General features: G+C 47.1%; 1 protein-coding gene across 17 annotated transcripts in view; it reads left to right on the top strand.

Moving 5' to 3' along the window:
* The window catches only part of MICAL2 (microtubule associated monooxygenase, calponin and LIM domain containing 2), a 217,109-nt gene that overhangs the window by 68,789 nt on the left and 120,373 nt on the right, over positions 1-27,947 (top strand). For 9 of the 17 annotated variants that reach the window (XM_045557535.1, XM_045557534.1, XM_045557547.1 and 6 more), the window contains 4 exons: positions 19,232-19,439; positions 22,998-23,114; positions 24,466-24,567; positions 27,747-27,902. In XM_045557535.1, the coding sequence (XP_045413491.1) occupies positions 19,232-19,439; positions 22,998-23,114; positions 24,466-24,567; positions 27,747-27,902 (583 nt within the window). Of the gene's footprint in view, positions 1-18,654; positions 19,440-22,997; positions 23,115-24,465; positions 24,568-27,746; positions 27,903-27,947 lie in introns of those variants that run through there. The other 8 variants (XM_045557530.1, XM_045557533.1, XM_045557531.1 and 5 more) reach the window with 2 other exon arrangements.

The raw sequence follows: 27,947 nt of genomic DNA on the forward strand, positions 1-27,947 counted from the left end.
TTCAGTTCTAGTTCTTTGTGTCTTTGCACCGTACTACACTGCTCAGCTTTCCCAGTGGAGGCAGCAAGGACGTCCAAGTATGTAAAACAGAAGTTCTAGGTTTAGATCACTGGCAGCCTGGAAGAAGCCAAGGTGACGCTCCTGTACCCTGTCATGCTTCTTGTAAACTGCTTCGAACTGAATCCCAACCCCAGCGTGGGATCATGTTTTCAAAATGCCACCAAAGTGTTTGAAATTCTATACCTTCTTTGCCGTATACCGTATGCTTCCCAGGCACATAGTAGGTGCTCAACAAAGGAGTCCTGGAACTGGAAGACTGGTCCAGGGCTCTGAATGGGGCCCCGGCTCCTAGCCCTGGTGGGCATTTCCTTTCCTCCCCCCTGAGGCAGGGGTGGCAGCCCCCTTGCCAGCTGCAGGGGAGGACCTCCTTTATAGGATTAACTGGCGCCTGCACTTTTGCTGGAAACTTGTGGGAAGCGGCTGAGTGCTCTCCAGTGCTTAAGAAGTGGGTTTTGGAAAAACAAACAAGACCTTGCCTACGCAGGGATGAAGCAGAGGTTAGACATGGCTTTGGGGAGGTTTTTTTTTGGTTAGTTGAGTAACAGACTAGAAGGAACTTTCTAAGTGGGCTCTAGTCCCTTTGAAAATAGGTCCATAAGGTTGTCTAGAGGACAGTGAGTTCTCTGCATTTATTAAGAGTAAATTTAATAACAACTATCATTTATAAAAAGTGTTGTAATTTACAAAGCCCTTTTTACATGCACTGTGCGTGTAAGTACCATATGTAACCTACCCCTTTAAGATTATTATACGTTTTTTTAAAAAATGATGCATGGACTCTTCATTCTCTGCCTGTAACAAAGGGGAAAGAACACAGGTAGGCTTTCAGTCTCTGGGACTCAGTTTATCCATCTGCAGAATGAGGTTGCTGGGAGAGGTGGGGCAAGGGAAAGTGCCTCTCACAGGCTCAGGTGCCTACTGGGGGTGCGGAGAGAGGAAGCTGAGTGGACTCAGGACATGCTGGCAGTTCAGGGGCACCCAGCACAGGGGTGGCAGCTCCAGGCCTCAGCTGTAGAGAGGTTCCCTGCAGGAGCTGCCGGCTCAGAGGGTGGGGAGTGGCGTCTTCCTGGAGCCAGGCCGGGGAGGCTGAGGCCTGTGCGCCTGCCCTCCTGTGCCTGGCTCTCAGGGTGATCTGACTGGGTCCCAGGTCCACCACCGCGCTAGTCTCTGCTCAGGGACCCTGAGAGAGAGCCTGTGAGTGGTCACTTCCCTGCCTCCCTCCCGAGGCGCGGGTGGGTCTGTCCCTGTGTGCCCTCTGTCTGGGGCTCTGCCTCTGCCTTTTTCTCTTTCCGTTTGTCCTCCTCGGCTGCTTCCTGCCCCCCACTTGCCTTTCCTTTAACTTCTTCCTTCCTCTCTTCAATGCCATGGAGCTGATTGTGTTTTAGTTGTAAAGGGCTTTATGTCTCTTGTTCCTTGCACAAAACACTAGTTCATTAAATGATTTCATAGTCCAGGGGGAACATCTCTAAGATTTTTTTATTTTTGAATTATGTGCTTCAGTTGTTTTTTTTTTTTTTTTCCTTTAAATAATGAGTGAAGCATTCTGGCCGGGGCACTTTCTAGGGGTGTGGTGCTGTGTCTCCATCCGTGCAGTGGGGACAGGGATACTTCCCTCTCTGGGGTAGCAGTGGCCGAATGAGGGAATAAATGAATCCAGGCGGTGGCAAGCCCCCAGCCTTCCGTTTGAATGACCCCAAGAGTATGTTGATTGTCGCTGAGTAGTCCTGGGCAAGAGCTTTGACTTTTTTGGAACTGACTGGAGATTGACTCAGATGCTGTGGTTTTGAAGGCTTTGTTTTAGTGGTTCCTGGGGCTGGAATCAGCCCTGCATCAGCAGCTGCCGGTGGAGGTGACTGGGGTTTCCCAAGAGGGGCTGAGTTGTCAGTATCTGTCTTAGTCCTTGGCTGTCTGGCTGGATGCTAGCGGCTACCCCCTGAATGTCCCCAGTGACTCCCACTGTCTGCGTGGGTGGGCTTCTAGGGCCCCTCCCCGAGCTCCCCGGGCCCCCTCCACCTTTATTTACTCCCACTTGTGCCCCATCCCTGGGGTAGGTGGGTTGTTGATAGGGAGGGGCAGGTCCCAGAGGGGAAAGGACAGGCTTGAACTCCTGGGATCCCCAGAAGTTGTCAGTGACGCCTTCTGCATTGCTTTCACTTCTCCTACCCCACCCATTCCTAAATGTGGGTGATTCCCTTCTTTTTTCTGCGAGCCTTTTGCTGTTCAGTATGGGAGCCATGAGCCCCACTGCTAGGGCACTTGAAATGTGGCAGGTCCACCCTGAGCTGTGCGGTAGGTGTAAAATACTCACCTGATGTCAAAGACTTAGTATTTAAAAAAAAGGTTGTAAAAAATATCTCATTAATACTTTTTAATTGATTGCATATTGAAATGATAATATTTTGGCTATATTGGGTTAAATAAAATGTTAAAATTAGTTTAACCTATTTCTTTTTACTTTAAAAAAAATATGGCTACTATAAAATTTAAAAGTACATGTGTGGCTCACATTATATTTCAACGGCAGTAATTCCTGTAGTGTTTTTGCCACCCAGGGACATTTGGCAATATCTGGAGATTTTTTTATTGTCATGCCAGAAAGTGGGAGGGGGTTGTTCCTAGGCCAGGGGTGCTGCTACAACATCCTACAATGCACAAGACAGCCCCCCACAACAAAACAATTATCTGGCCCCAAATGTCAGTAGTGCTGAGGTTGAGAAACCCAGTTCTATTGAGCGTCGCTATTGTACTTTCATTTCGGATGAGCTAATCTTCTCTCATTGGCAATGACTCCAAAATTGGAGGTCTTAGGGCAGGGATGGGGGACCTTTTCATGTTGGAAGACAACATTAATTTAGCTATGATCAAATAAGGCCACATTCAAAAACCTTCAATTAGATATACTCAAAAAGGTACACTATTTTGTAAAAATTTAACTACTTTGTACTTAATAATTTCAAAAAATGAATACTATTTGTTAATTTTAAAATTAACCTTTTAATGACTTTGTTGTGTTTACTTTTTGTTGGAAAGCATTTGAATTTTTGGTTGCAGCATAGAGGTCTACAGTTTCAGTTGATCCTCTAGATGGGTATCTGTCATTTGTGACCTTAATGGTGTCTTGATTTGGGATAGGTAGGAGAATGTAGATTCTCAGCAATAAGTGGTTGAAAAGCAAGAAAGCATTTTTCAGGCATGTTGTCAAAGATGTGGGTATTCTACTGCAGTTTTCCATATTTCAATTGGATCTTTCTTAGCATCAGACTATGACTTTAAAATGTCATCTATTGAGAGCTCAATCAATTTCATCTGTAGTTCTTTAGGTGCCTTGGTGATATCAACTAGATGAGGCTGAAATGGTAATTTGAGTGTGATGTCATGATTCTCAAAGTCAGTGAACCTTTCATTGTATCCCCAATTACAACTATAACAGCTGTGTATTCTTCAAATGATTCACATATATCATCCTGCTCATCAGTGACCTTTGCTAACTGGGGAAAATTTTCATCCAAAATTTCCTTTTGAAGAAGAAGTGTTTTGAAAAAAGATAGCTTTTTTTTGAAATGCTTGGATTTTTTGCCACATATCATGTATAGACTTAGTTTTACCTTGCAAAGAAATATTCAAGTCATTTTGATTTGACGTGATATCATACCAAATGCTGCATTTCTATAGAAAACTTCTTTTAATCATTCACATTGCTGATTCTGTTCTTCATAAAATTTAACTATCTGTTCTCGAAGAGATAAAATTTTGGCTAACAGCTGTCCCTGTGATAGCCAATGCACTTTAGAATGATACGGCAAGTCCACACGGAATACCTCATCGTTCAGCTTCAGCATGTTACAAAACTTACGATGCCATGTTGCATTTGCACAAATATAGTTAGCAATACTTAATATTAATAATTTGTTGCAAAGTATCACTTAAAATAGTAGCTTTAGCACAGAAATTTTGCTGACACAAGACACAATGAAAAGAAATGAAAACATCTGGGTCTGTTAATACTTTCTTCATCTGGGCAATAAACCCTTCATGTTTTTCTGTCATGAAAGGTGCACCATCTGTGCATACACTCAGTAAATTTAGCAAACTCAGTCCAATTTAACGACGTTTATCTTGAAAGTCGTTGAAGATATCTATTCGCCGTGTTTTGTTCCCAAGAGTGCCCAAGTGACTAACTCTTCGTAGCAAGGAAAATCTTCAGTTATGACCTGAATGAGGTATAAAACATGCACCGAGTCAGAAGTATCAGTTGATTCATCCAAAACAATTGAATAATACATATTTTCCTTTTAAAGTATTGTATGAAGTTGTTCTGTTAAGTTGAAGGCTAATTCATGCTGCCAGTCACTTTTTGTTCTCCTTGAGAGAGGCAGTTGTTTGTACTTTGAAACATTATCAGGGTCTAAGCATCCTACAACTTTGACAATGCATTCTTTCACAATTTCTACATTACTGAACGGCTTCTCTTTTTTCCTGAGTATATAAGCTACTTTATAAATTGCTTCAAGGGCATTATTTCCCAGTCTTATTACTGCTTGAAAGAATTGTCTTTGTTTTTGCTTTTCACCTTTTAATTTCTGCAATACAACCTTTTGTACCTTTCCCTCTAATTTAAAAATATTTGTGGTCCTTATGAGTGTTATAATGCTGATGAGTACTGAATTTCTTTAATGTTGATATTTCAGTATCACAGAGCAAGCAAATCATCTTATCTTTAGCAGAAACAAGATAATATTGCAATTCCCAATCCTCATTAAAAAATCTGTTTTCTTTCTTCAGTGTCCTCTTGGTCTTCTTTGATATTATGGGCTGTTAAGCAGACAGAATTAAAAAATACTGTCAAGCTGTGCAACTAACTATTCACAAATTCCACTTCAAACAGAAACACAGTGCACCACTGTCAAAAGCAGATAACAGACTGGCATACTCAACCCTCATAAACTCTCACCAACCAGCCTCATGCGGTAGTGGAGCCAGTCATCCGGGGAAGTTAGAACTAAATCATGAGCGTAGCAGCCGTCAGTTTAGCCCTTGTGGCTTACTAATGTTCTAATTGTGCCGGTCAATCTGGGGGGATTATTTTGTTGAAACTTACTTTATTCTTTGGTATTTTAAATAAGTTCATTTTAAAAATAAAATAAAAACATAAAAGATGAAAAAAATGTATCTATAAAAATAAAAGGATTTGTTCTGTAAAATTTGAATTCATTCAAAAGGCTACATTTAAGGACCTAGAAAGCCACATGTGGCCTTAGGGCCCCAGGTTCCTCACCCCTGTCTTAGGGCAGGGCATAGTAGAAAGATCATAATGTCCAGGGCCTGATACCTGTGACCTTGGGCAAGTTATTTAACATTTCAGAGCTTACACTTCCTCATCTATGAAATGGGCATAGTCATACTTACTTTACAGGATTCTTGTTAGGACTAAATGAGATTGACACGCGGCATACCTGACACATGGTAGACCTCCACTACACAGAAGTTACTATTATTGTTAAAAGTCTGTGTCTCTTATTCTGTCTGTGCTCTGGATCAACTATGGGATTTCTATGAGTACCTGACAATTAACAAATAGAAAACTAAATCATAACTTTATACTTCCTCTCCCCTCCCACTCCCTAAATGTATTCTTCTTTTTGACTTTCAGTCTTAGTTCACAGTGTCACCATTCTCCCGCTCTGAGAATCTGAGTCAGTTTCACTTCCTTCTACCCCCCAGCCCAAATCTGTGATCTCTTAACTTGTATAGGCTAAGTGTGTCTCATCCAACCTCTCGTTTCCATCCCCACCCGGGGGAGCCTCTGCACCTGCCTAAGAGCAGCTTCCATCTAGGTCCTCACCTCTGCTCTTTCCTGATCTCCCCGTATGTAAAGTTGGTGGACTCCGTCTTGCTTAGTTAGGAACCTTCAGTATCTTTTTTGGCTAAAGTGTGAGTACCTGTGGGCAGGAAATGTGACATGTCCATCTCTATTTCCTTAGCATCCAATATGATGCCTAGAAAAAGTTGCTTATTGAATATTTTTTGAATGAATGAATGAATGAATGAATGATGGATTTCCTTTTCCCCTTGGCTCCTGGCTAGGATCACGTATTACAGGAGATAGAGTAGTGGTTTTCAAATGCCTTATATTCCTTTAATAGTTCAGCAGAGCTTAAACCATGCCCTCACCTACCTTATTGCCCCACCGGCACCACCTCCCTGGGTTTGAGCTGGGGAAGCAGTTTGTTTATTCTCCCTGGAGGGTTACAGTGATGATGCAATGGACCCAGATCCCGTAAGTCCTGCCTTCCATGTGTGGACTTCCTCAGCCTGAGGAGTGATGCCAAAGCCATGGCTCACGTTCCTCTGGCCCAGGCCTGCCTCTAAAGGGGAGGTGCCACAGATGCCCGGGCATGCCTTCCTCTTGGTAGCAGAGAGAGTTCCCAAACAGCCCCCAGCAGGCTGTGGGGAGAGGCTTTCCAGAAATGTGCCCTTAAAGATGCTCCGATAAAGGAAACATGACATGTTCTTTGGCAAGTAGTAGGCACCGGTCACATAGTAATTGTGGGCAGGCAGGATGGTGTAGGATTGGAGTCTCCCAATGTCTAGACGCTGTGGTCTGTTCATAGTTTCAAAAACATTTTAATTACAAACCACTTCATGGTGTAAGGTGACGTAAGGTGACCCACTTGGAGTTATCAAGAACATCTGAATAAGTTTGCTCACTTCTTTTGTGGCAGCTGCAAATCAAAACTACATTCCACTGGTGAGTCTGGGATCTCTGACCGGGAAGGCATGTGTGAGATGCTCGAAGAGATTCTCCTTTTTCCCGTTATCTGTAAGGCCTCAAAGTTCCTTTGTTGGGGAAGGCTTCTACTTGCAAACACACGGGGACTTGTCTTCGCTTAGACAATCAGGATCTGGACTTTCCCATACAGTGCCTTTCTATGGAATGGGTATCCAACCTCCAGGAGACGGTCAAGGTGCAGTTGACCAAATGTCTTTTCCCGTGGGAAACTAGAGGATTTGCTATCACCTCTAGCTGACTGTGATATCTGAAGCTGTTTCCCCTGTCTGAACCTTGTTATTCCATTGGGTAAAGCTGAGAAAATCCTCACCTGTTTTGCAGCTTTGTTTCCTTTTCTTGCCCCGCAAACGCACACTTTGAAACAAATTGTTTCACAAACAAGCTTGCATATATTGGGCACCAATATCTTCCCTCCATTTCTGTAAAGTCTAAAGGCACATCACTGCCCATCAGCATTTCTAATCAGCCATGGATAATTCTGTTCATACTAAATTGACAAAATCCCAGGCAAAATTAAGCAAGAGTGTTGATCAGTAGCCTGGGTCCAGAGTTGGACAGATCTGGGTTTGAAACTTAGCTCTGCCTTTTACCAGATAAGTGTCTTTGAGTAGTAGGACCCTGAACTTCAATGTCCTCACCTGAAATAAAGAGAAAAAAAAATTTAGGTTTTTAAGTATGAAATTCTGATTTCCTTAAGTACTAAGTTTGACAGGTGATATCTATGACATTTCACGTTGACACTTCTTGTTTTATTTTTATTGTGAAGGTACATTCTCAGTCTTTCAAACACATGTTTTGGATTGTGATTATCTTGCAAATATTTTTTAGAGCAATTTTTATGAAACCATGGATAAGTAAAAAATTTGTATTGTTTTCAAACATGAGTTCCACCATGGAACAAATGCAGCACAGACAGCTTGAAATACCAACAAAGTGTTTGGGTAGGATATGGCTAATGAACGCACAGTACATGGATGGTTTGAGAAGTTCCATTCTGGTGATTTTAATCTTGAAAATGAGACACATGGGCAACCTGAGACCAAGGTGGATAATGATGAGCTGAAAGCTGTAGTGGAAGCGAATCCATCTCAACCTGTGCATGAATTAGCAGCAAGGTTTGACATTACTATTCCTACAATATTGGACCATTTGAAGCAAATGGCAAGGTAAAGAAGCTGGATAGATGGGTACTGCATGAATTAAATGAGCATCAGAAGAGAAATCATCTTGAACCTTACCTTTTTTTGCTGTCACAACATAAAGGCAAATCATTTCTACACTGTACTGTTACATGTGATGAAAAATGGATTCTCTTTGACCATCACAAGTGTTCAGTAAATGGTTTGATAAAAATGAAATGCTGAAACACAGTCCAAAACCGAATATTCATCAAGAAAAGCTAATGGTGTCTGTTTGGTGGTCCAGCGCTGATATTTTCCACTACAGCTTCATGAAACCTGGTCAATTACAGCGATGTCTACTGCAACCAGTTGAATGAAATGATGAAGATGCTTGTGATTAAGCAGTGAGATTGGTCAATAGAGATAGGCCAATCCTCTTGTAAGACAACGCTTGACCACACGTCGCTCAAACAACACTGCTGAAACTACAGAGACTGGACTTGGAAACTCTGTCATCCACTATATTCACCAGACCTTGCACCAACTGACTACCACTTCTTCCAGGCTTTGGACCACTTCTTACAAGGAAAAATATTCAATTCTCAACAAGCTGTGGAAAACAACTTTTGTGATGTCATCGCCACTTGCTCTCCAGGCTTCTTCGCTGCTGGCATAAACAAGCTACCGGTAAGATGCCAAAACTGTGTCCATAGGTTAGGCGCATACTTTGATTAATTGTGCTGCTTCTTGTTTGAAATACAATAAACTAAACTTTTGATTCGAAATCGGACATTTCTTATTTAATGACTTACCTTTAATGTTCCTACTTTGTAACTTAATTTCTCCCTCATTTAATAAAATAATATGTGTAAGGGCCCAAGACAGTCTCTTCATAAATACTGGCTATTATATTTCAGTTTGCCTCAGTGTGCATCTTGATTTGGGGTAAAGATATGATTTTATTATTTACTCATTTGGCAAATATTTACTGGTACCTACTATGGATCAGGGACCATACTGGTCTCTGGGGATACAGCTGTGAATAAGAGGGGCAAGGCCCCTGCTTTAGTGGAGCTTATAGTCTAGAGAGAGACACACAGTGAACTAGTTAACAAATAAATAAATAAGAAATGTAGGATTGTGACAAGCACCATGCAGAAAACAAACAGAGAAATGTGAGAGAGTGATGGGGCGGAGCTGGGCAGGTGGATCTGGGGAATGTGATGTTTGAGCTCAGGCCCAAATGGTGGGGAGGAACTGTGCCCCGACAGCTGAGGGAAGGGCATCCCAGGCAGGAGGACCAGCCAGGAAATCCACCAGACTTCCAAAGGTGTTGAAAATGGCCTCTGGGCTCCCTTAAATAACTTCCTGGACCCCCTTAATGGGACGGGGTCACAGAGAGGGATGCATTGGGCAAGATGGTCTAAGCCAGTGGTTTGCAAAAAGCCTAAAATATTAGTGTCTGGCCCTTTACAGAAAAACATGTGCTGGCCCCGGATGTAAGGTCCCTCCCAGCTCGGACAGTGCACGCACTTGTGAACTCAGGGTGGGGGTGGTCAGCCGGGCAGCTCCTGGGTGCTCAGGCTCCTTCGCTGTCCTGAAGATGCCCCGAGGAAGGCAGTATGTCTGCCCCAAGGAGGGCAGACCTCTTCCAGCCTTTGAACTGCTGGGATCACAGTGTCCCTGTCTCCAGATGGGATGGACTGGACTGTGAGCTCTTGGAGGTCAAAATCTGATTTGACTTAAAGGATTCACCCTCAGGAAGAAGGGAGGGAGGACAGGCACTGGCGGTCGTTGCTGCCACTGACAGAGTGCTTGTCACATGCTGTACTAGGCTCTTCTACGAACACTTCTGCAGTGTGTGAACTCCATCTCCATAACAACCTACCTGGTAGGAACTGCCCTGATTCCTCTTTTACAGTTGAGGGAACTGACAACAAGGGTAATTAGCTGCCACGCTCAAAGTCGCCCATCTGGCAAACGGGCTGGCTGCTTCCGGACCCAGGTCCCTCCTTCACCACCGTGCCTGCTGTTCCCCGGTGGTGCTCCATCCGGGGCTGATGAGTCTTTACCTGTCTGCGTGCCCAAATTAAGTGGTGCTTAGACCCCGATGCTGTATTCGTGCAGCACCTGTCTATAGTGTGAGAGACTCTATACAAGGAGCAAATGAAGGAGGTCAGCGTATTCTTACAGTGTGTTCATAGCATGTTCTTACCTGCTGCCTCCTCCTGGGGGCTTCTCTAAGGCTCTTGGCGGGGCGGCAGCTGTGGACATAACAGCTGGTGCAGAGATGGCTGTAGAGTAGCAGAGCTGGCCTTGGGCTTCTCGGCTCCAGCTGTGGGCTGGCGGCTTGAACAGCTGCTGGGCTTAGGTAAATAGTCTCCCCTTTGCTGACCTCAGGGGAAAAGGAGTTGGTGGAAGTTGAAGGAATGCCTGGCCTGTTCTCATGCAGGTCCATTACTAGGCCTCATGTGGCCTTTCTGTAGAGGCCAGCGTGGGACGAAGCTGCTGTCCACAGATAGGGGTGGACTTGTCTGTGCCCATGAGTGCTCATGGATGAGGTGACCGCCCACGAGGGAAAGAGAAGGGGGCAGAAAGAGAGAGTGGGCCCTAACACCGTTGGGAACATATTCTAAGGAGAGCAATGTAGAAGGAGGAGCCAGGTGTTGGAGTCGCACCTGGTAGAGACTCCCAGCTCTGCCTTTATTAGCCATGTGAAGTCAGCCAGGTGTGGCTCCGTGGGTATGAGCTTGTGCTTTGGAGCTAGACCGCTGGGTCCAGATGCCAGTTCCTCCACCCACTGTAATGACCTTGGGCATGCTACTTAACCATTTTGTCCCTCGATTTCCTAATCTGGGCCTGGCATGTGGTTTCAATGAGTTAACACATGTGACGTACTTAGGGCTCAAAACAGAGTCAGAGTTCAGCAACCATTTATCTTGTTTTTGCGGTACATTTCAACTAAATTACTGAATCAGCACATTTACCCCCAGATCCTTCAGGATGCATGTCATCGACTGGAGTTCAACAGAGTTCAGTATTTGCTCAAGTTCTTTTTAAGGTAGAATTTTCATAGAATGATACACACATATCTTAAACATATCATTTGATGTGACAAATTACAACATATTTTGCTTCTTGTAACATCGATTTTCTCCCTATCAATGGTTTTTCTTCCAACTGACCCTGCGAGTTCTTGTCCCGTGGGTTCTGCTGCTGGTATCTGGCATGTCCTGTTACCAGGAAGCTCCTACTCAAGGGGTAGGGCTGGGTCTGGTGGCTGCCTTCCCTCCATGCGGGGTAGCAGAAGGCACAGGCTCTTCCAAGACCCAAACGGAGATTTCCAGTCTAAGCAGCTGAAAAAATAGATATGCATTTACCAAGACAGTGCTGACTGGGGGAGAAGCAGGTTGGGGGGAGGAACAGAGTTTGGGTGTAGGTCTGTTTCATGTGTGATACTTATTAGAGCAGCTGGGGAGGACAGTGGGAGTCTGGAGTCTGGGGGAGTTTCAGGGTTGGGGTTAATGTTGAGCATTATCAGCATGGAAGATGGTAATTAAAGCTGGGGAAGTAGATGGTGTCAAGGTCAAGAAGGGAAGAGGATGAAGACTGAGCCCCAGGCACTCCCAAGTGTAGAGGTCGGGAAGATGATGGGGAATCAGCAAAGGTGCCTGAGCAGCTGCGGATGGGAGACACAAGAGGGGCATCAACCATTTCAAATACTGCTGTGACTTCTCTCTCTGCCTTGAGCTTCTTTTCCCAATTCTTACCATGTTTATTATTGCTCTAGAACCAGTTTTCCTGAGAGTAGCACCTTCATTCTATTCCAAACCCATAAGAGCCACACGCAGGAGGGAGACACAGTCCAAACTCTTTGACCTGCCATGCAAGACCCTCCACGATGGGGCTCATCCTCCCTTTCCTGGCTCGTGTGCCTTCCCCAGCACACTTCCCCCCTCACTACAGCCCAGACTGGGCTCCCCGCTGCCCTGCAAACCTCCCCTGTTTCTCAGCACCCCATTTCTTCTGTCTGTCCAAGTCCCCAGCCTCAGTTCCCCACTTGTGGCCCATCTCCTGGAGGTCCCTTTCTTGACTGCGGCCACTCATCTGTTCCTTCTCCAAACATCCACAGTAGCCGCAGGTAGCACCAGACAATCTCGCACTCATCGTATCTGCTTTCTTCTTCTCTGGTCTCCAGCAGACAGCAGCTTCCTGAGGTTTGGGGACATGGGCCTACATCCTCACAGCCATCTCACCAGTCCTTACACACCTTAGGCATGTCTTAGAGGGAGAACATTCATGTTCTACCACATAACGCTCCACAGAAACCTGGAAGGACTGACATAGGACTGGGTGTTGAGCGTGGACCCTGGGATCAGAAGTTAGGTTCTCACCCTGGTTTATACCACGGCTGAGCCATTGACCTTTCCCGAGCTCTGATTGACCCTTCCCGAGCTCTGGCTTTCTCACCTATCAAATGGCGAGGACTGTACCTAAGTCAGGGTCATTGTAAGAACAAAGTGAGTGCCTGTCTTATACCATGCTTAGAACAGTTCTAGTACAGTATAAGCAGGCAATAAGTGGTAGCTCCATTTATTACTGTCGCCATTACTAAGACCATTACTACTGTGGGGAGGCACAGGCGTCAACAAAGGTGGGGCTGAGTTGGCTCTGTTCTTCCTGCACTTTGAGATCTGAAGTGAAGTGTTTGCCTCTCCCCCCAGCACTCACGCCCTGACTTCGGGGAACCCAGGTGTTAGATGGGGCGATGCCGTGAGGCATGAACAGCACCCGGAACAGCCCCGGCCTTGAGTGCTTATAATTTCTAATGCAGGCATCCAGTATGAATGTACTAATAGGGCCAAAGGCAAACTGTTTGCAGATGAAACTGCCCCTGAAAATCCAAACCCTGTGGTCACTGTTTAGCATACTTGTAAGAGGGGAGAGCACCCACTCAGGACGGAAGGGCAGGACAGAGAGAAACGGAATGGTTCTTAGAGGAATTACTATTTTTTTTTTGAGGGGAAGCAAGGAGAATAGGGTATCTTTTTCCATTTCCTTTCTGTAAATTTCTGAGATTAGCAAGTGATGTGTAATTGTTGCTCAGGAATAACTGGGTGTGATCCAGATACAGGAGAGAGTCAGGCTACGTCAGGTCAGACAAGACTCAGCTCCTGCCCAGAGTGGCCTTTAAAGTCCCTATGAAGAGCCCCTCCTGGCCGATCCCCTCCCAGAGAATCCTCCACGGCTAGAACCCCAGGTAGCTGTGTCTCTCATGAGTCCCCCCAGCACTGCCCTGCAGGGGTGAGGCTGTGAGGCCAGGGCCCCAGGGCAAGGCCCCCACTGGCAGGTGGGTGGCACTTTGGATTTGAAAACTCTCCATCCTGCGGTTTGGAAGCAAGCTGTTTTAGCTTGTGGTAACCCAGCAACAGGGGCTTCCTGCCGGGTTCAGATAAGCGGCTAGTCCTGAGAGCCAGTAAGGCCGCAGAGCCATAGCAGGAAGCACCGTGGCACGTCCCTGGCATTAGAGCGCTGGCCTGCAGGTCAGTGTGCCGGAGGACTGCTGCTACCAGGGAGACAGCACCATGCGTGACCTCCCGTTGCCCGGCCCACTGCCAGGGCCACCGGCTCACCAGAGGCAGCCTGCACTGTCCAAGCTCAAACTCCCGCTGCTGTGGCACTGGCCAGCGTGGCTTTTTAGGACTTGCACAGGCTCAAACTCTGCTCTGTCCAGCCTGTGAACTTCTACCCTGGGGAAGCACACGCAGCTCAGCCTGAGCATGGCTTGGTCCTTCCGTGCAGAGGCCCTGAGAACGCAGCCTAGACCCCAGCTCCCTTCAGGAGGCCACAGTGTGCTCTATGCAGGGAAGGAGTGAAGTTACCCCACTTTATCCTGACCTCATCCCTAAGGTCAGGCTTCACCATCAGACAAGTAGATAAGAACACACACCTTGGGCTGGACGCAGTGGCTCATGCCTGTAATCCTAGCACTCTGGGAGGCCGAAGCAGGAGGATCACTTGAGGTCAGGAATTTGAGACCAGCCTGAGCAAAAACGAGACCCCGTCTCTACCAAAAGTAGAAAAACTTACCTGGGCATGTGGTGTGCACCTCTAGTCCCAGCTACTTGGGAGGCTGAGGCAGGAGGATCTCTTGAGCCCAAGATTTTGAGGTTGCAGTGAGCTATGCTAATGCACAGCACTCTAGCCCAGGAAACAGAGCGAGAATCTGTTTCAAAACACACACACCCACCCACCCACCTACCCACCCCTTGACCCACACTGCCTAGGTTTGAATCCAGACTTGACTGCTTACTCATTAAGTGAGCTTGGAGAAATATCCTACTCTCTTTGTCTCCATTTCTTAACCCAAAATTGGGGATAATAAGGGTACCCTGAGCGAACTGCTTAGTGTTTCCGTGCCCTGTTTTCCTCACTTACAAAGCAGAGATGATAATAACACCTTCGCAGGGCAGTTGCAAGGATGAAATGCACAAAGCGATCAGGATGGTGCCGGGCAAGGAGAAGGCGCTGGGTGCAGTGCAGTTTAGAAATTACCACTGTCCTTGCGGATGAGGTGCAGGGGGATGAGGTGTGGAGGGATGAGGTGCGGGGCGGTACAGACCGGCTGGGGAAGGGCAGCCCCGGTCAAGCACTGGCTTTCCGCACCCCACCTCATGGCAGCGTCCGCACACACGGCTCCCGGGGACACAGAGGCGGATTCAGAAGCGGAAATTGAGTCTGCAGACTGCTAACCCTGGCTTAGCCCCGTCCCCTCGGCGTGTCCCTCTGGGGATTGAATCCCTTGCACATTCCTGATGCAGCCCAGCCCGCCCACTCACTGCTGGGCTGGCCTGGGGTGGCTGGTGTCATCGAGACGTGGGCTGTGCTTGCCAGGCCCTCCAAGCGGCAGCAGGAGTCGTGTGTGTGCCCCGACTGTGGGCGAGTCAGCCACCGTCCTCCCCTTCCTGCCCCTTGGTAAATAAAGAGCTGGTTTTTCCATGTGCTGTTTGTCTCTCCCCTTTGCTATCGTGGAGGCCTAAACACTGCGGAGCTTATCTATACACTGGATTTCCTGCTGGCGTGGATCTGCCCCGCTCCCCACTGGGTAATAATTTATGTCGCCTGAACACACAGATATGCTGACGTCCGAGATGCTGGTGGCCTTGGCAGACCCCAGCTCCCCCAGCCTGGGTGGGAATCTGCAGACATTAACCACGGCTGACGTGAACTGAACATCCCAGTTACGGATGGAGAGCCAGACTGGGTGGGCAGGGAGAGTGTGGCAAGTCCATTCATCCGTCAGCTATTTATCAAGGCCTTCCGTGTGCCAGGCTGGTCCTGGGCTCTGAGCAGTCGGTACAGAGGACGCCAGGCAGCATTTGAGGAGCGCTCAGACTGGCTGCGGATCAGACACAGATAAGTGTAGCACGCACAGCTTAGTTCTGGGGTAGCAGTAAGGACAGAGCCCGTGGGAGGATGGGGGAGGCGCGTACAGTCTAATTTGGGGGCTCGAGGAAGGCCTGAGGGCTGAGTTTTAAGGAACAGCTTTTCTTCCTTGGCACTGAGTCCTCAGCAGCCATAGCCCAGTGGGTCTGGGGAACGTGGAGCGCTCCTCTGGGTTGAGCTATCACAACTCTTGGCCTCAGTGGTCTGTGTAGACCCTGCCCAGTGTCTGGAGCATCAGCAGTGGGCATGGCGGCAAGTCCTCTTCTCTCCTGCTCCCCTGCCCAGGCGTGTGGCTGCCATGCATTGGCCTCTTGTCAGAACACCCAGTTCCCATGTTAATCATAACAGGCGTGTTCCGAGAGGAGCCTGCCTGGTCCCCTGCCCACAACCCCTCTCTCTGGCCTTGATAACATCTGCACCGAATTTTCTCCCTTTATATAATTAGGCCTGTTGGTATTTGCTTTGACTTTAGATTATGGTATGACTGGCATCTCTGAAATTTCAGGCCCGAAATATGTGCTGGGGCCCAGGATGGTGGGAAAACTGAGCTTTCACTGATGGGATGTTAGGTTTAGCCAGGAGGGTTAGAAACAGTTCACCGGCTACTGTTTGCGTGCAAAATGCGCGGCAGCCCCCTGGCTGGTGGGAAAAGGATCTCCTGCCTGCCAGGGAGCAGTGCTGGGTCAGGCCTGATGGGGAGAAGGATGCAGAGGGTTCCTCTCCTGCCCTCCTGCCTCTCGTCACCCCACATCCTCCCACCCTCTCTCCAGCCCTGGCCCAGGAGGGACAGAACTCAGCAAAGGGGAAAAGATGCAGTAACTGCAAAGAAATGCAGTGAATCTAGACTTAACCCCAAAGCAAACCTCACAAGTGTCAGGGTTTGGAGTTGTGCTTTGAAATGACCCGTCATTGTCTGGCTATGTCTGCCAAAGAGCTGTTTGGGGAGTGAGATAAGGAGGGGGGCTGGGCTTTGGGTGGGGGGTTGGTTCTCTCCCGAGGCTCCATCCAGAGAGGAAGCAAGTGGGCTTGCACACCCACTCGCTCCCCGACGTCTCTGAGCTGGATCTCAGCGGTGACTTCATTTCCCCTAATTAGGTGTCCACAAACTCCCTGGAAGGTTCCGACCAGCAAGCCACGCTGATTATGGTGTGGGAGCTTCTGATATGCTTGTTTGCACTTTCCCTTTGGGACCCTGGAGGCCCGGCTGAGTGATAACTGGATGATGGAATATTTGCTAGGGGAAGGGGAATGTATTTTTTTAAGATAAGGTTTGCTCTCAAGCAGAAGGGAAGTTTCCAGATGCCTCTGCATTGTCAAGAAGTGAGGAGTGGGTGCAGGTCTCCTTGCCTGTTGCCTTGCTGGGGGTAGTCTCAGCTATGTAGACCCCCCCCACCACCACATGAACTCAGTATTACTATTTTCCTATGGTTTTAGGCAGTACTGGTGCTCCTCCTTAGATTTTGTTTGAATGGAAGGGCTGTTGCCCAGTAAAACTAGCGAGGTCATTGTGTATCTTCCCTGGAGAAGGACCCTTGCCTTATTCAACGTGCAATGTCCATTGAGGACCCGGTGCGGAACTCATATGGAATCCTGTTTTGTCACCTCTGCCCATGTGGGCCCAGTGCCAGCAGGACCAAGACCACACTCCTTCTCTTGGCAATGAAGATCTTCAACATCTGGCTTCATCTCTTTCTCTCCTTCCCTTCTCTTCTCCCAAAGTATCCTTCTCTCCGTCCACCTTGAACTTCTTTCTCTTTCTCTTTGGGCTGTCCCCTCTGCTGAAATGTTCTGTTTTTCTTTTTATTCTTGGCAAACCAGAAGCAGTATAGCATGGTGGGCTCTGGAATGAGACCACCTGGGTCTGAGTCCTGGCTCTGCCCCTTTGAATCTGTGAAACCATGAGGCAGTTACTCAGCTGCTTTGTGCCTTGGCTTCCCCACCTGTGAAACGGGCATGATAATAGTTCCTTCCAATGGGCATAAAAATAATTCCTTAGATTTGTTGTGAGGATTAAAGCTAAAACACATAAAGCACTTGAAACAGTGTCTGACACATAGTAAATGTTCAACAAATACAGTAGGCTAAAATATTAATCATTTTTAAAGCCCCTCCTCTGTGAAATCTTTTCCAGACTACCAGGCAGGATTAGTTTTTCCCCTTCTGGGCTCCAAATAGAACCAACCATATGAGATTCTAGTTATTTATTTCACAAGTCTGAATTTACCTCTAACCTGAGAGCTCCTAGAAGACAGGACTGGGTCTCAGCAATAAGAATAACATTTACACTGGTATGTGCCAAGCTCTGTACCATACGCTTTTTTTAATAGAATTTTTTTATTAAGACGTAATTCATATACTATAGCATTTACCCTTTTAAAGTATATAATTCAGTGGTTTTAGCATATTTACAAAATTTCGCAACCATCACCACTAATTGCAGAACATTCCAAAAAGAAACCCTGTACCCATGAGCAGTCACTCCCAATTCTCCATCCCCCATTCCCTGGTACTCACTAATCTACCGTCTGTCTCACAGATTTTCCTATCATAGATTTTCCCATCCTGGACATTTCATCTAAATGGAATCATACCATATTCCATTTGTGTCCTTTTTTGTCTGGTTTCTTTCACTTAGCACAATGTTTTCAAGGTTCATCCATATATTAGAACTTCCTTTCTTTTTAGAGCTGAATAATATTCCATTGTATGGATATACCACATTTTGTTTATTCATCAGGTAATTGCCAAATTGGCTTATTTCTACTTTGGGGCTGTTAAGAATAATGCTGCCATGAACATTCGTGTATAGGATTTTGTGTGAACGTATGTTTTCATTTTTGTTAGGCATATATACCTGGGAGTAGCACTGCTGGCTCATATGGTACTTCTGTGTTTAACTTTTGGAGGAATGGCCAAACCGTTCTAAGGCATCTGCACCATTTTACATTCCCATCCGCAATGTACGAAGGTTGCAGTTTCTCCGTATCTTCACCCACAACTTGCTATCTCTGTCTATTTTATTATAGCCGTGCTAGTGGGTGTGAAGTGCTATCTGTTTCACTGTGGCTTTGATTTGCATTACCCTCATGGCTAATGGTGTTGAGCATCTTTTCATGTACTTATCATTTGTATATCTTCTGTGAAGAAATGTCTAATCAAATACTGTGCCCGTTCTTTAATACGGCTATTTGTATTTTTATTTGTTTAGTTGTAAAAATTCTTTACATATTTTGGATATGAGTCTCTTATCAGATACATGATTTGCAAATATTTTCTCCCATCTGTGGTGTTGTCTTTTCACTTTCTTGATAGTGGCTTTTGAAGCACCAGAGTCTTAATTTGGATGAAATGTAATTTATCAATTTTTTCTTTTGTTGCTTGTGCTTTTTGGTGTTGTATCTAAGAAACTATTGCCTAATCCAAGATCACAAAGGTGCGCCATACACTTTTTAAGTGTGACCTTATTTACAAGAACCCTATGAGGAAAGGGTAGTAGACCCACCTCACAGATGAGGAAATGCTGCATCAAATGCCAGAGCTGCAACTAAACCCCTGTTCAGTTTGCTCTGAACCTCGTGTGCATCTTACTGTGCCTCCTCCCCAAGTCCCTTTACTTCTTTATCCCTCGCAGGGCTTGGCACGGTGGCTGGTGCCTGGTAGGCCCACAGGTACTGTACCCGGACAGGTGCACCATTTGCACTTGCTGGCTGATTTGGGTGTATTAGGGTTTGCGCCTCATCACACTATTGACGAGGGGTTCGTGTCTGTGATGCTAGAGGTCACTGAGGGTCTCTCTCCTCTCTCACCTCCACAGTGTCTCATCGTTGGGGGAGGACCATGCGGCTTGCGCACTGCCATTGAACTTGCCTACCTGGGAGCCAAGGTGGTTGTGGTGGAGAAGAGGGACACCTTCTCCCGGAACAATGTGCTGCACCTCTGGCCTTTCACTATCCACGATCTGCGGGGCCTGGGAGCCAAGAAGTTCTATGGGAAGTTCTGTGCTGGCTCCATTGACCACATCAGTGAGTAGAGCCAGTGGTGGGACCCTGTGAAGGGAGGGGCAGACCTGAGGTGGGACACATCTCTGCACATCTAGAAGTCCCCAGCTTGTTCCATCTTGCAAATTCCTGGGGGCTCCATGTGTCCAACTAACAGACATTCACTGAAAGGCCCACTTTGTGCCTTATCCAGCCCAGTGCTCTGCCCCTCTAGGCTGTAAACACCATGAGGTCAGGGACTGTGGCATATCTTAAACACCAGGCTCTCTCCAGGGCATAAAGGAGTGCTTGACACATACCAGGTGCTTGAGAAACATCTGTGGGATGAATGAATGAAATACAGAAAACAGAGGCAGAGATAAATAGCAGTCTGCACCCTCGGGGAGCTCACCAAAATTTTGTCAGTAATAAAATGTGCTTTAATAGAGTTAGTCACACTTGCTAAAGGAGTTCAGAGTGGGGAGCCACATAAAGCCGTTAACTGAGCCAGATAGTTGAGACTCTCTGTGCAAAGGAGTTTGGACACCACGCTGCCAGTGCTGGGGGGCCGCGGCAAGTTTTAGAACAGAGGAATGATGCATTTGAATCTGTGTTTCCTAACAGATCCCATACCAAAGTTTTTAAAACTTGGGCTTTAAAAAGACAGAACATCGTGATGAAACGTTAGCTAGAATAGGAAGGGAAATACAGAACATGATCTCAGGTCCTACCTAGGCCATCCCTGAATGCTTATGTGGGGCGAGATGCGTGCAGAGGCCCTTCTGCTCTGTCATCTCTCAAGCCTGGGTCTCTCAGGGCAAGATCTGTGCAGACAGACTTTGGGAAGGTCAGCTTTGCGGGAAAGAGGTCTTAGCCATTTTATATACAGTTGACTCTTTGAACAAAACAAGATTGAACTGCATGAGTCCTCTTACACACAAATTTTTGTCAACCAAATGCAGGTCGAAAATACAGTATTTGTGGAAAGCAAAACTCACGTGTAAGGAGGGCTGACTTTTCCTATACTCAAGTTCTGCAGGGCGGGCTGTGGAATGACTATATATGACTATATATGACTATATTAACAAAGTCACCCATGAAGGTCAAGAAGGTTAACACTGCAGGGACAGTTCAAGGGTTTGAACAGATTTGGGTCCAAAATCTGTCTCTTCCATTTCTGTCTGACTTGAGTCAAGTTCCTTACCCTCTTCAAATCTCAATTTTATCTCCGTAAAATGTAATTAATTCCTGTCTCCCAGAATTTCTGAGAACATTAAATGAAGTCAAGTTTGCAATGTGCTTAGCAATGTGCTCAGAAAGGTGCTTTGTGTCCAGTGGTGTACAGTGAGTAAGAGGCAGCCATGGTCCCCAAACTTCAAGATACTGGGCTGCTTCTCTCAAACCATGTTTTGCTGTGGGGGTGGGTGGGAGGAGAGCCCTGAGAGCCATGTTCCTATGAGGATAAGCTTGATGGGAAAAGGGACTGGGGTTTGGGCAGGAATGACTGGAGAGAATTATCAGCCACATAGGGTGTAATTTATTCAGACACAGGAGAATTTACTAGCAGTGGCCCCAGAGTTTATTCCCACTTTGGGATGAGAAAATTCTAGGAGTCCAACGGAAAGAAATTTGGATTTGCCCAGAAAGCTGCCACGTCAGCCTTCAGGATGTTCTCCACCACCCACGGAGGAATGTGTCGGTCACCAATTTAGAATGACGACACTGAGCACCACGTCCTCATCAAGTCTTCTTCCTGAGAGGCAGAGCCAGGCGCCGGCAGGCCTCGCGAGGGCCCTGGGCAGTGGGACTGGCTTCCTGGCCCAGAGCCCCCCTCTCCCCTCCTTGACGGGGCTCTCATTTAACCCCCAGTCCTTGGAAAGACTGCAGTGTGCGGAAGTGCTGGCAGGAATCTGCAAATGAGACTGAGATGGTCAGAATGATCATTGTCAAGGGTAGCTCCAGTACCAGTGAGAAGGGGGGCAAGAAGAATTGAGCACCTACTGTGTGCTGGAACCACGTGGACTAAGAACTTGAAATTCTAAAGAGAGGCCAGGCCTCCCCTGGAAGGAAGGAAGTTCATGGCGGGGTGTGGATTGGGCCCTTTAAAGCCCAGCTGATTGGCTTCCTGTCAGCCCAGCATGTCTCCAGCCCCATCTCATGCTCAGCATTGCTCAGCAGTTCTCAAATGTCCCATGTTAGTGTCCTCCTCCAGGTCCCACTGCTGTGTTCCAACCCCCAGCACAGCCTCCTCGTTCTGAGCAGATGGCCTCCCTCCTGAGCTCCGGGGAAGAGAAAAGCCATTGGCAGTGCTCCTGGGCCAGTCCCACTTCCCTCCTCCGCCACCCGAGTACCATTCCTTCCTTGCACCATGTCAGAGCAGAGCTGGCCGCCTCCTTCCCAACTCAGTCCCTCCGGGTTCCTTCCTTCCTTTCCACCTGCCCCATCACTGAGTCTTCCTGCTCCTCACCTCGCACTGGCCCTCCAGCCCTCTCTTGTTGCACTGTTACCTCTCCTTGCCTCAAAGTATTTCTTCCAGAAAGAGGAAGAGTAGACTCGGTCTACACTTTCCATTTACACCTCTTTCCACTGCAGTCTGGTCTCTCCTGACCACCACGTTAAAGAGATTTTCACAAAGGTGTCCAGAAGTGTCCTAACCCCCAAGTGCCCTGCCTCTTGCAACCTTCATAGTCCTTAATCTCTCAGTGGGATTTGAAATTCTTGGTCCCTCTTCTCTTGGCTTCCAGGACCCCAGCTCAGGCCCCGTTCTGGCTCTCCCACCCCCCCACCCTCACCGTATCCTGCCCATTCTGTTCACCTACGTTCCCTCTGTTAGAGGGTGTGCTCCGTGTCTCCTGTGCCTAGCGTGGCACCTGGCACATGTAGATGCTCAATAAATGCTAGATAAGCTAAGCTCACTAAATACACAGGGGCCCACAGGAAATTAAGAACTTCTCATTCTGCAGAAAAATACCTGGAGGCATATGCATTTGTGCTGAATGGCTGGAGATCAGACGGGGAAATGAGGTTCCACTCTTTGGGGGAGTTTCAAAGAGTGAATAGGAGATGGAGAACCATGACCCAGCTTTGTGGGGAGAATTTCCTACCTTACCCCTCACCCCTGGCTGGCTGAGAGCTGACAGACAGGCCCCATGTAATGAGCCACTGACCACTGACTTGACTTACAGCCCTTTCTCTCTGTTTGTCTACTCCTCTTTCCGTCTTTATCTCATCAAACCCAGAGCCCAACTCAGGAAGGAGTCGGAGACAGAGCCTCCCTCGTTATAGCATCATCTAACTGGGTCTTGGAACCAGACAGACCTGGCTCCACTTTCTCATTTTGCTACTGCGTGACCTTGAACAAGTCCCTTAACCTTGTTAAGCCTCAATTTCTCCTCTATAAAATGAGAATAATAATGATCCCAAAGGGCCACTGTAAGGGTTAAATGAGAAAACACAGAGTGTGGGCATGTAATTAGTGCTCAAGAACAATCACTGTTGGCAGGTTGCCGTGCTCACTGAGCGTGGTTACATAGCACTCTGTGCACAGGAGGTACTCGGCCTTTCTACCCACACTTCATCTCTCTTCCCCTTCCTTCCTAACAGGTATTCGCCAACTGCAGCTCATCCTATTCAAGGTGGCCCTGATGCTGGGTGTTGAAATCCACGTGAATGTGGAGTTTGTGAAGGTTCTAGAGCCTCCTGAAGATCAAGAAAATCAAAGTACAGTATCATTTTCCTTTTCTGTCTGGAAATCAGATATTGCAAAATGGAAATCACATTTGCAGCTCTCAGAGGATGTTTCTGTGAGAGTTATTTTTACTGGGAGCCACTTGGCATAATTCCACTGAAGGATGTTTTACCCTTTTTCACTGTTGCTGTCTCTCACTTTAGGTTTGTTCTTCAGCTCCCAGGGGATTTATTATTCAGCTGTTAAACCTACAGTTTGGTTACCCTGTCCCTAGGGGATGCTACTTTGGCAAATGAAATCTGATCAATAAGTATTAAATAGAAGACATAGGTTTGGTTGTTTGATGAAGTTCATTCACATGTTCTTCAATCTGTGTTTATGTGTTCACACATAGACATGTGGGTGCATTTGTCGTACCCATAGATATTTTAAAATCCAGTAAAGAAATTGAAGTTTCTAGAGCAACTATGACATAAGATTCAAGATATTATCAGTATATATTTTTAACTTTATTGAAGTATAATTTATATACTCTAATATTTCCTCATAAAAGTATGTCTTACTCAGTAATGTTTCTCTTTTTTCTTTTAGTATGTTTATCGAAATTCTGATCTTCTGCACATAGTGTGGTCAGAGCTTGCTCATGATGCCTCTGCATCTTAACTGTCAAAATCTGCTGCTGCCTGGGAAGGGCTTTGAGTTTGGGGCCAGCTTAGTGTCAGAGACCTCACAGTCTCCTGCTGAAGGTGCATCTGTGATTTCTCCTGTCCTCTGCCCAGAATATTTGAGAATTTAGGGGAGGCTTTAGTGGGACAGCATTTGTTATATAGCATTCAGAGACTGTGTGCTTTTAACGTTTTCAGACTTCTAGTGGATAGTAAATCTTAATTTTGGGTAAGCAGGCAGGCTTCACCTGAAAATGTGTTCATAAAAGACAGTGTGCTGTACACCAGAACGTTCTGAGCATTTTGAGCATAGAAACTCAAACTGATTTCATTGCACCCTGCACCACCTCCCAGGTCTGTCGCGATGGCAGGCTCTGCGGAATATGGGAGAACATGGAGAGACGTGGCGCAGTCTGTTGAGGAAAAGACGGAGCAAGTGAGACTAGTCTTAGAACCATTGAGGGGAGACTCCCAGCAAGGCTGGTAAAACCAGGCATGGAGTTGGCGTTGCTGGGTTACTTTGTCCTGGGTTAACTGGTACTAAAGCCAGAAGGACGCCAGGTAGTGTGAGTCTGGACTGCTCTCGCCTTTCCTCCGGAGGCGCTGCCTGGGGCGCATATACCTTGTTGCACTGTCCATTTCTTGCGGCCAACAGTGAAGGGGTGTGATCACTCTCTCTCCACCTCTACCAACTCATCTCGTTTTTCTGTCCTGGTAGAAATTGGCTGGCGGGCAGAGTTCCTCCCTGCAGACCATTCCCTGTCAGAATTCGAGTTTGATGTCATCATTGGTGCGGACGGCCGCAGGAACACCCTGGAAGGTGAAGATTCTTCTTCATGGAGTGGGCTGGGGGGACGGGAATGGGAGGGCATGTGTGGAGGAGCAGGTGGAGAAAGGCAGGCAGGATGGCAGATGCCAAAGCTGGATGGGGGTCTGCATGGAGGGGCAGGCTGTCCTGTCCTGTCCTTGCTGAGGAGAGTGGCCCGTCCTCCTGGGAGGCTCAAACTTTAGAGGATAGACATTTCATTCTGTCTGAACCGTGGTTTTCTCAATAGTAAATAGCAGAATGCCTGCAGGGTGTTATCATGAAGGAAGGCTGAGAAAAGACTAGCATGTAAAAATGCTTTATAAAGATAAAGTGCCATGGAAAAAACCAGCATCCATTTATTGAGCACCTGCTGATGTGCAAGCCCTGCTGCACCACCTCCCGGGTCTGTCGCGATGGCAGGCTCTGCGGAATATGGGAGAATATGGAGAGACGTGGCGCAGTCTGTTGAGGAAAAGACGGAGCAAGTGAGACTAGTCTTAGAACCATTGAGGGGAGACTCCCAGCAAGGCCGGTAAAATCAGGCATGGAGTTGCCTTTGCTGGGTTACTTTGTCCTGGGTTAACTGGTACTAAAGCCAGAAGGACGCCAGGTAGTGTGAGTCTGGACTGCTCTCGCCTTTCCTCTGGAGGCGCTGCCTGGGGCGCATATACCTTGTTGCACTGTCCATTTCTTGCGGCCAACACTTCCATACTTACTTCGTCTAGAACAAATGTTTGTATACTATTAGTGGTATTAGTTTACTGCCGAGCATAGTACTGCTACTTATACTTGAAGGAGGGGCCCATCTCTTTTCCTAACTTTTAAGCACACCCGCTGCTGGGCAGTTAGGCAAGTCTTGCTGAATTGTCAAGGTGCAAAGGCCACGCTTCTCTGAGTTCCAAAGCTGGAAGCATACCATGCTTTCTGGGAGTAAGATCCAGTTAGGTTGAGGGAAAACCCCATTGCCGGGAAGTGCTTCAGTCGCCTCCACCCCGGCCCCAGGAAGAGCCAGGCCACACTAATTGATACGCATGGTACTAATTGGAGACCATGGGCTGTAAACAGCGTGGCCCCAGTGCCATCTCCTAGACTAGGGGCAGTTCTGCTTTTTGAGCTTGCCCCTGGGGGCCACAGGCTGCACATCCTCTGAGGACAGGACATGCTCCCTGAAACAGGCTTAGAAAACTCAGGCAACTCAGGATATGTGGCCACCTGGCCCAGAGCCTTCCCATCTGCCACCCAACCAGGGCTGGTGGCCACTCCCCTTCTTGCTTCCCTTCCCTACCCACCTCCCCACCATCAATAACCCACATCCCACAGGGAGTTTTTAAGCTGCCAGCCTGGGTGTTGTGCCATTAAAATTTATGGTCACTATGGTGGTTTGGTAAAAGTGTACGTTGGAATATTTGAAAATCCAGGCTCCATCGTCAGCTTGAGTATAGTTCCGCATTTCACCAGCATGGAAAGAAGGGTGGGAAGGATGGAGCCCTTCGGCCACTGGGGACCACATGAGTAGACTACGGCAGGGTTTCCCAGTATCGGCACCAGTAACATTTGGGGCCCCCTCATTCTTTGTCTGGAGGGCCATCCTGTGCATTGTAGGCTGTTTAGCAGCATTCCTGGCCTCTACCCACTAGTAGCACCCCCAAGTGTGACAACCAGAACTGTCTCCAGACGTTGCCAAGTGGCCCTGGGGGATAAAATCACCCCCAGTTGAGAAATATTAGACTAGAGAATCATTTCTGACCCTTTGACAAAAGGTCAAAGAACAATGTAAAGGAAGGGTATTAAATAGAAACCCAAGGTTTTCAGCCAAAGGGATTTTTGACAGAGCGATTGAGAATTGGTGTGAGGCTGGAGTACGTGGTGAGCAGATGTGAGGGCTTCCCAAAGGCATCTGAGGAAAGGTTACATCTGGAGAGTCTGCGCCTGTAGACCAGTGCCTGGAGTTACGCGAAGTGCATGGCATGCCCGGGGCTGGGGGACTCAGGACTGCAGGGGTGGTCAGATGCCAGCAAAGGGGGACTAGGAGGGAGGTGCTCTGTTAAGAAGTGACCATCGGCTGTGATCCATCGGCAATCCACCACCATTCAAAAGCAATTTCAATACACCTCATTGAAAACAATAATAATTTTGAAGAATTAGAGTGCTAAATCAGTCGCAAGTTAGAATTCTGTCAATAGATGAGATACATTATGTGTTTGTTGAGTGTGTACTAAGTGCCAGTCACTGGGAATTGGTGTATCCCCCATTTCCTGGGGCTCCCCTAACAAAGTACCACACACTAAGTGGCTTGACCAGCAGAAATGTATTATCTCACAGTTCTAGAGGCTGGAAGTCCAAGATCAAGGCGTCTGCAGGGTTGGTTCCTTCTGAGCGCTGTGAGGAAGAATCTATTCCATGCCCCTCTCCTAGCGTCTGGTGCTTTACTGGCAACCTTTGGTGTTCCTTGGCTTCTACAAGCATCATCCTGATCTCTGCCTGCAACTTTGCATGGTGTTCTTCCTGTGTGCATTTGTCTCCAAATGTTCCCTTTTTTATAAGAACACCAGTCATATTGGATGAAGGCCCATCCAACCCCTGTATGACCTCATCTTAAATGATTCCATCTGCAATGACCCTATTTCCAAATCACAAAGCCACATTCTGAGGTATTGGAGGTTAACATGAATTTGCGGGGTATGGGGACACAATAAACCCCTACCAATTGGAGATACAAAGAAAAGTTGTTAAAGTCCTTGTCCCGCAGAAATTCAATTGAATAATCCTACTTTTCAAATGGGAAAAAAAACATGAAAAATGCTAACAAAGTAGTTTTCATCCTTTAAGTGCAAAGCACATGAGGGTCTCCCATGAGTGTTATCTCGCAACAATGCCTAAAACTTCTTTAAAAGGATGAGCTCCACGGTGACCTGTTGGGAAAGATCACTTTATCCTTTCGTTTGCTGAGGCCTAACCAGGACCTAGAGATTTTACGAAAGGACAAAGTTCCACTGACTTTGAAAGGCTGCTGGTGACATGCATCCTCCTTGGGCAGGAACCTTGGCATGTCTGCCTGCCCGTTCTCTAGAGATCTAGAATTTTGTTTCCGTGGACCCAGCCGGCATCTGAGAATAGCTTTCTCAGTACTTTTTCAGCTTTCACACCAAATCCAGAAGATTAGACCCACTTCCTCCGTTCTCCTCGTGCAGGGTTCAGAAGGAAGGAATTCCGTGGGAAGCTGGCCATTGCCATCACCGCCAACTTCATCAACAGAAACACCACGGCCGAGGCCAAGGTGGAGGAGATTAGCGGCGTGGCTTTCATCTTCAATCAGAAGTTTTTTCAGGACCTTAAAGAAGAAACAGGTGGGACCCTTACCGTTCTCCCAGCCAGGCCATTGTCCGAGGTTT

The sequence above is a fragment of the Lemur catta genome, chromosome 7 (assembly GCF_020740605.2).
Source record: "Lemur catta isolate mLemCat1 chromosome 7, mLemCat1.pri, whole genome shotgun sequence".
Taxonomy (NCBI): domain Eukaryota; kingdom Metazoa; phylum Chordata; class Mammalia; order Primates; family Lemuridae; genus Lemur; species Lemur catta.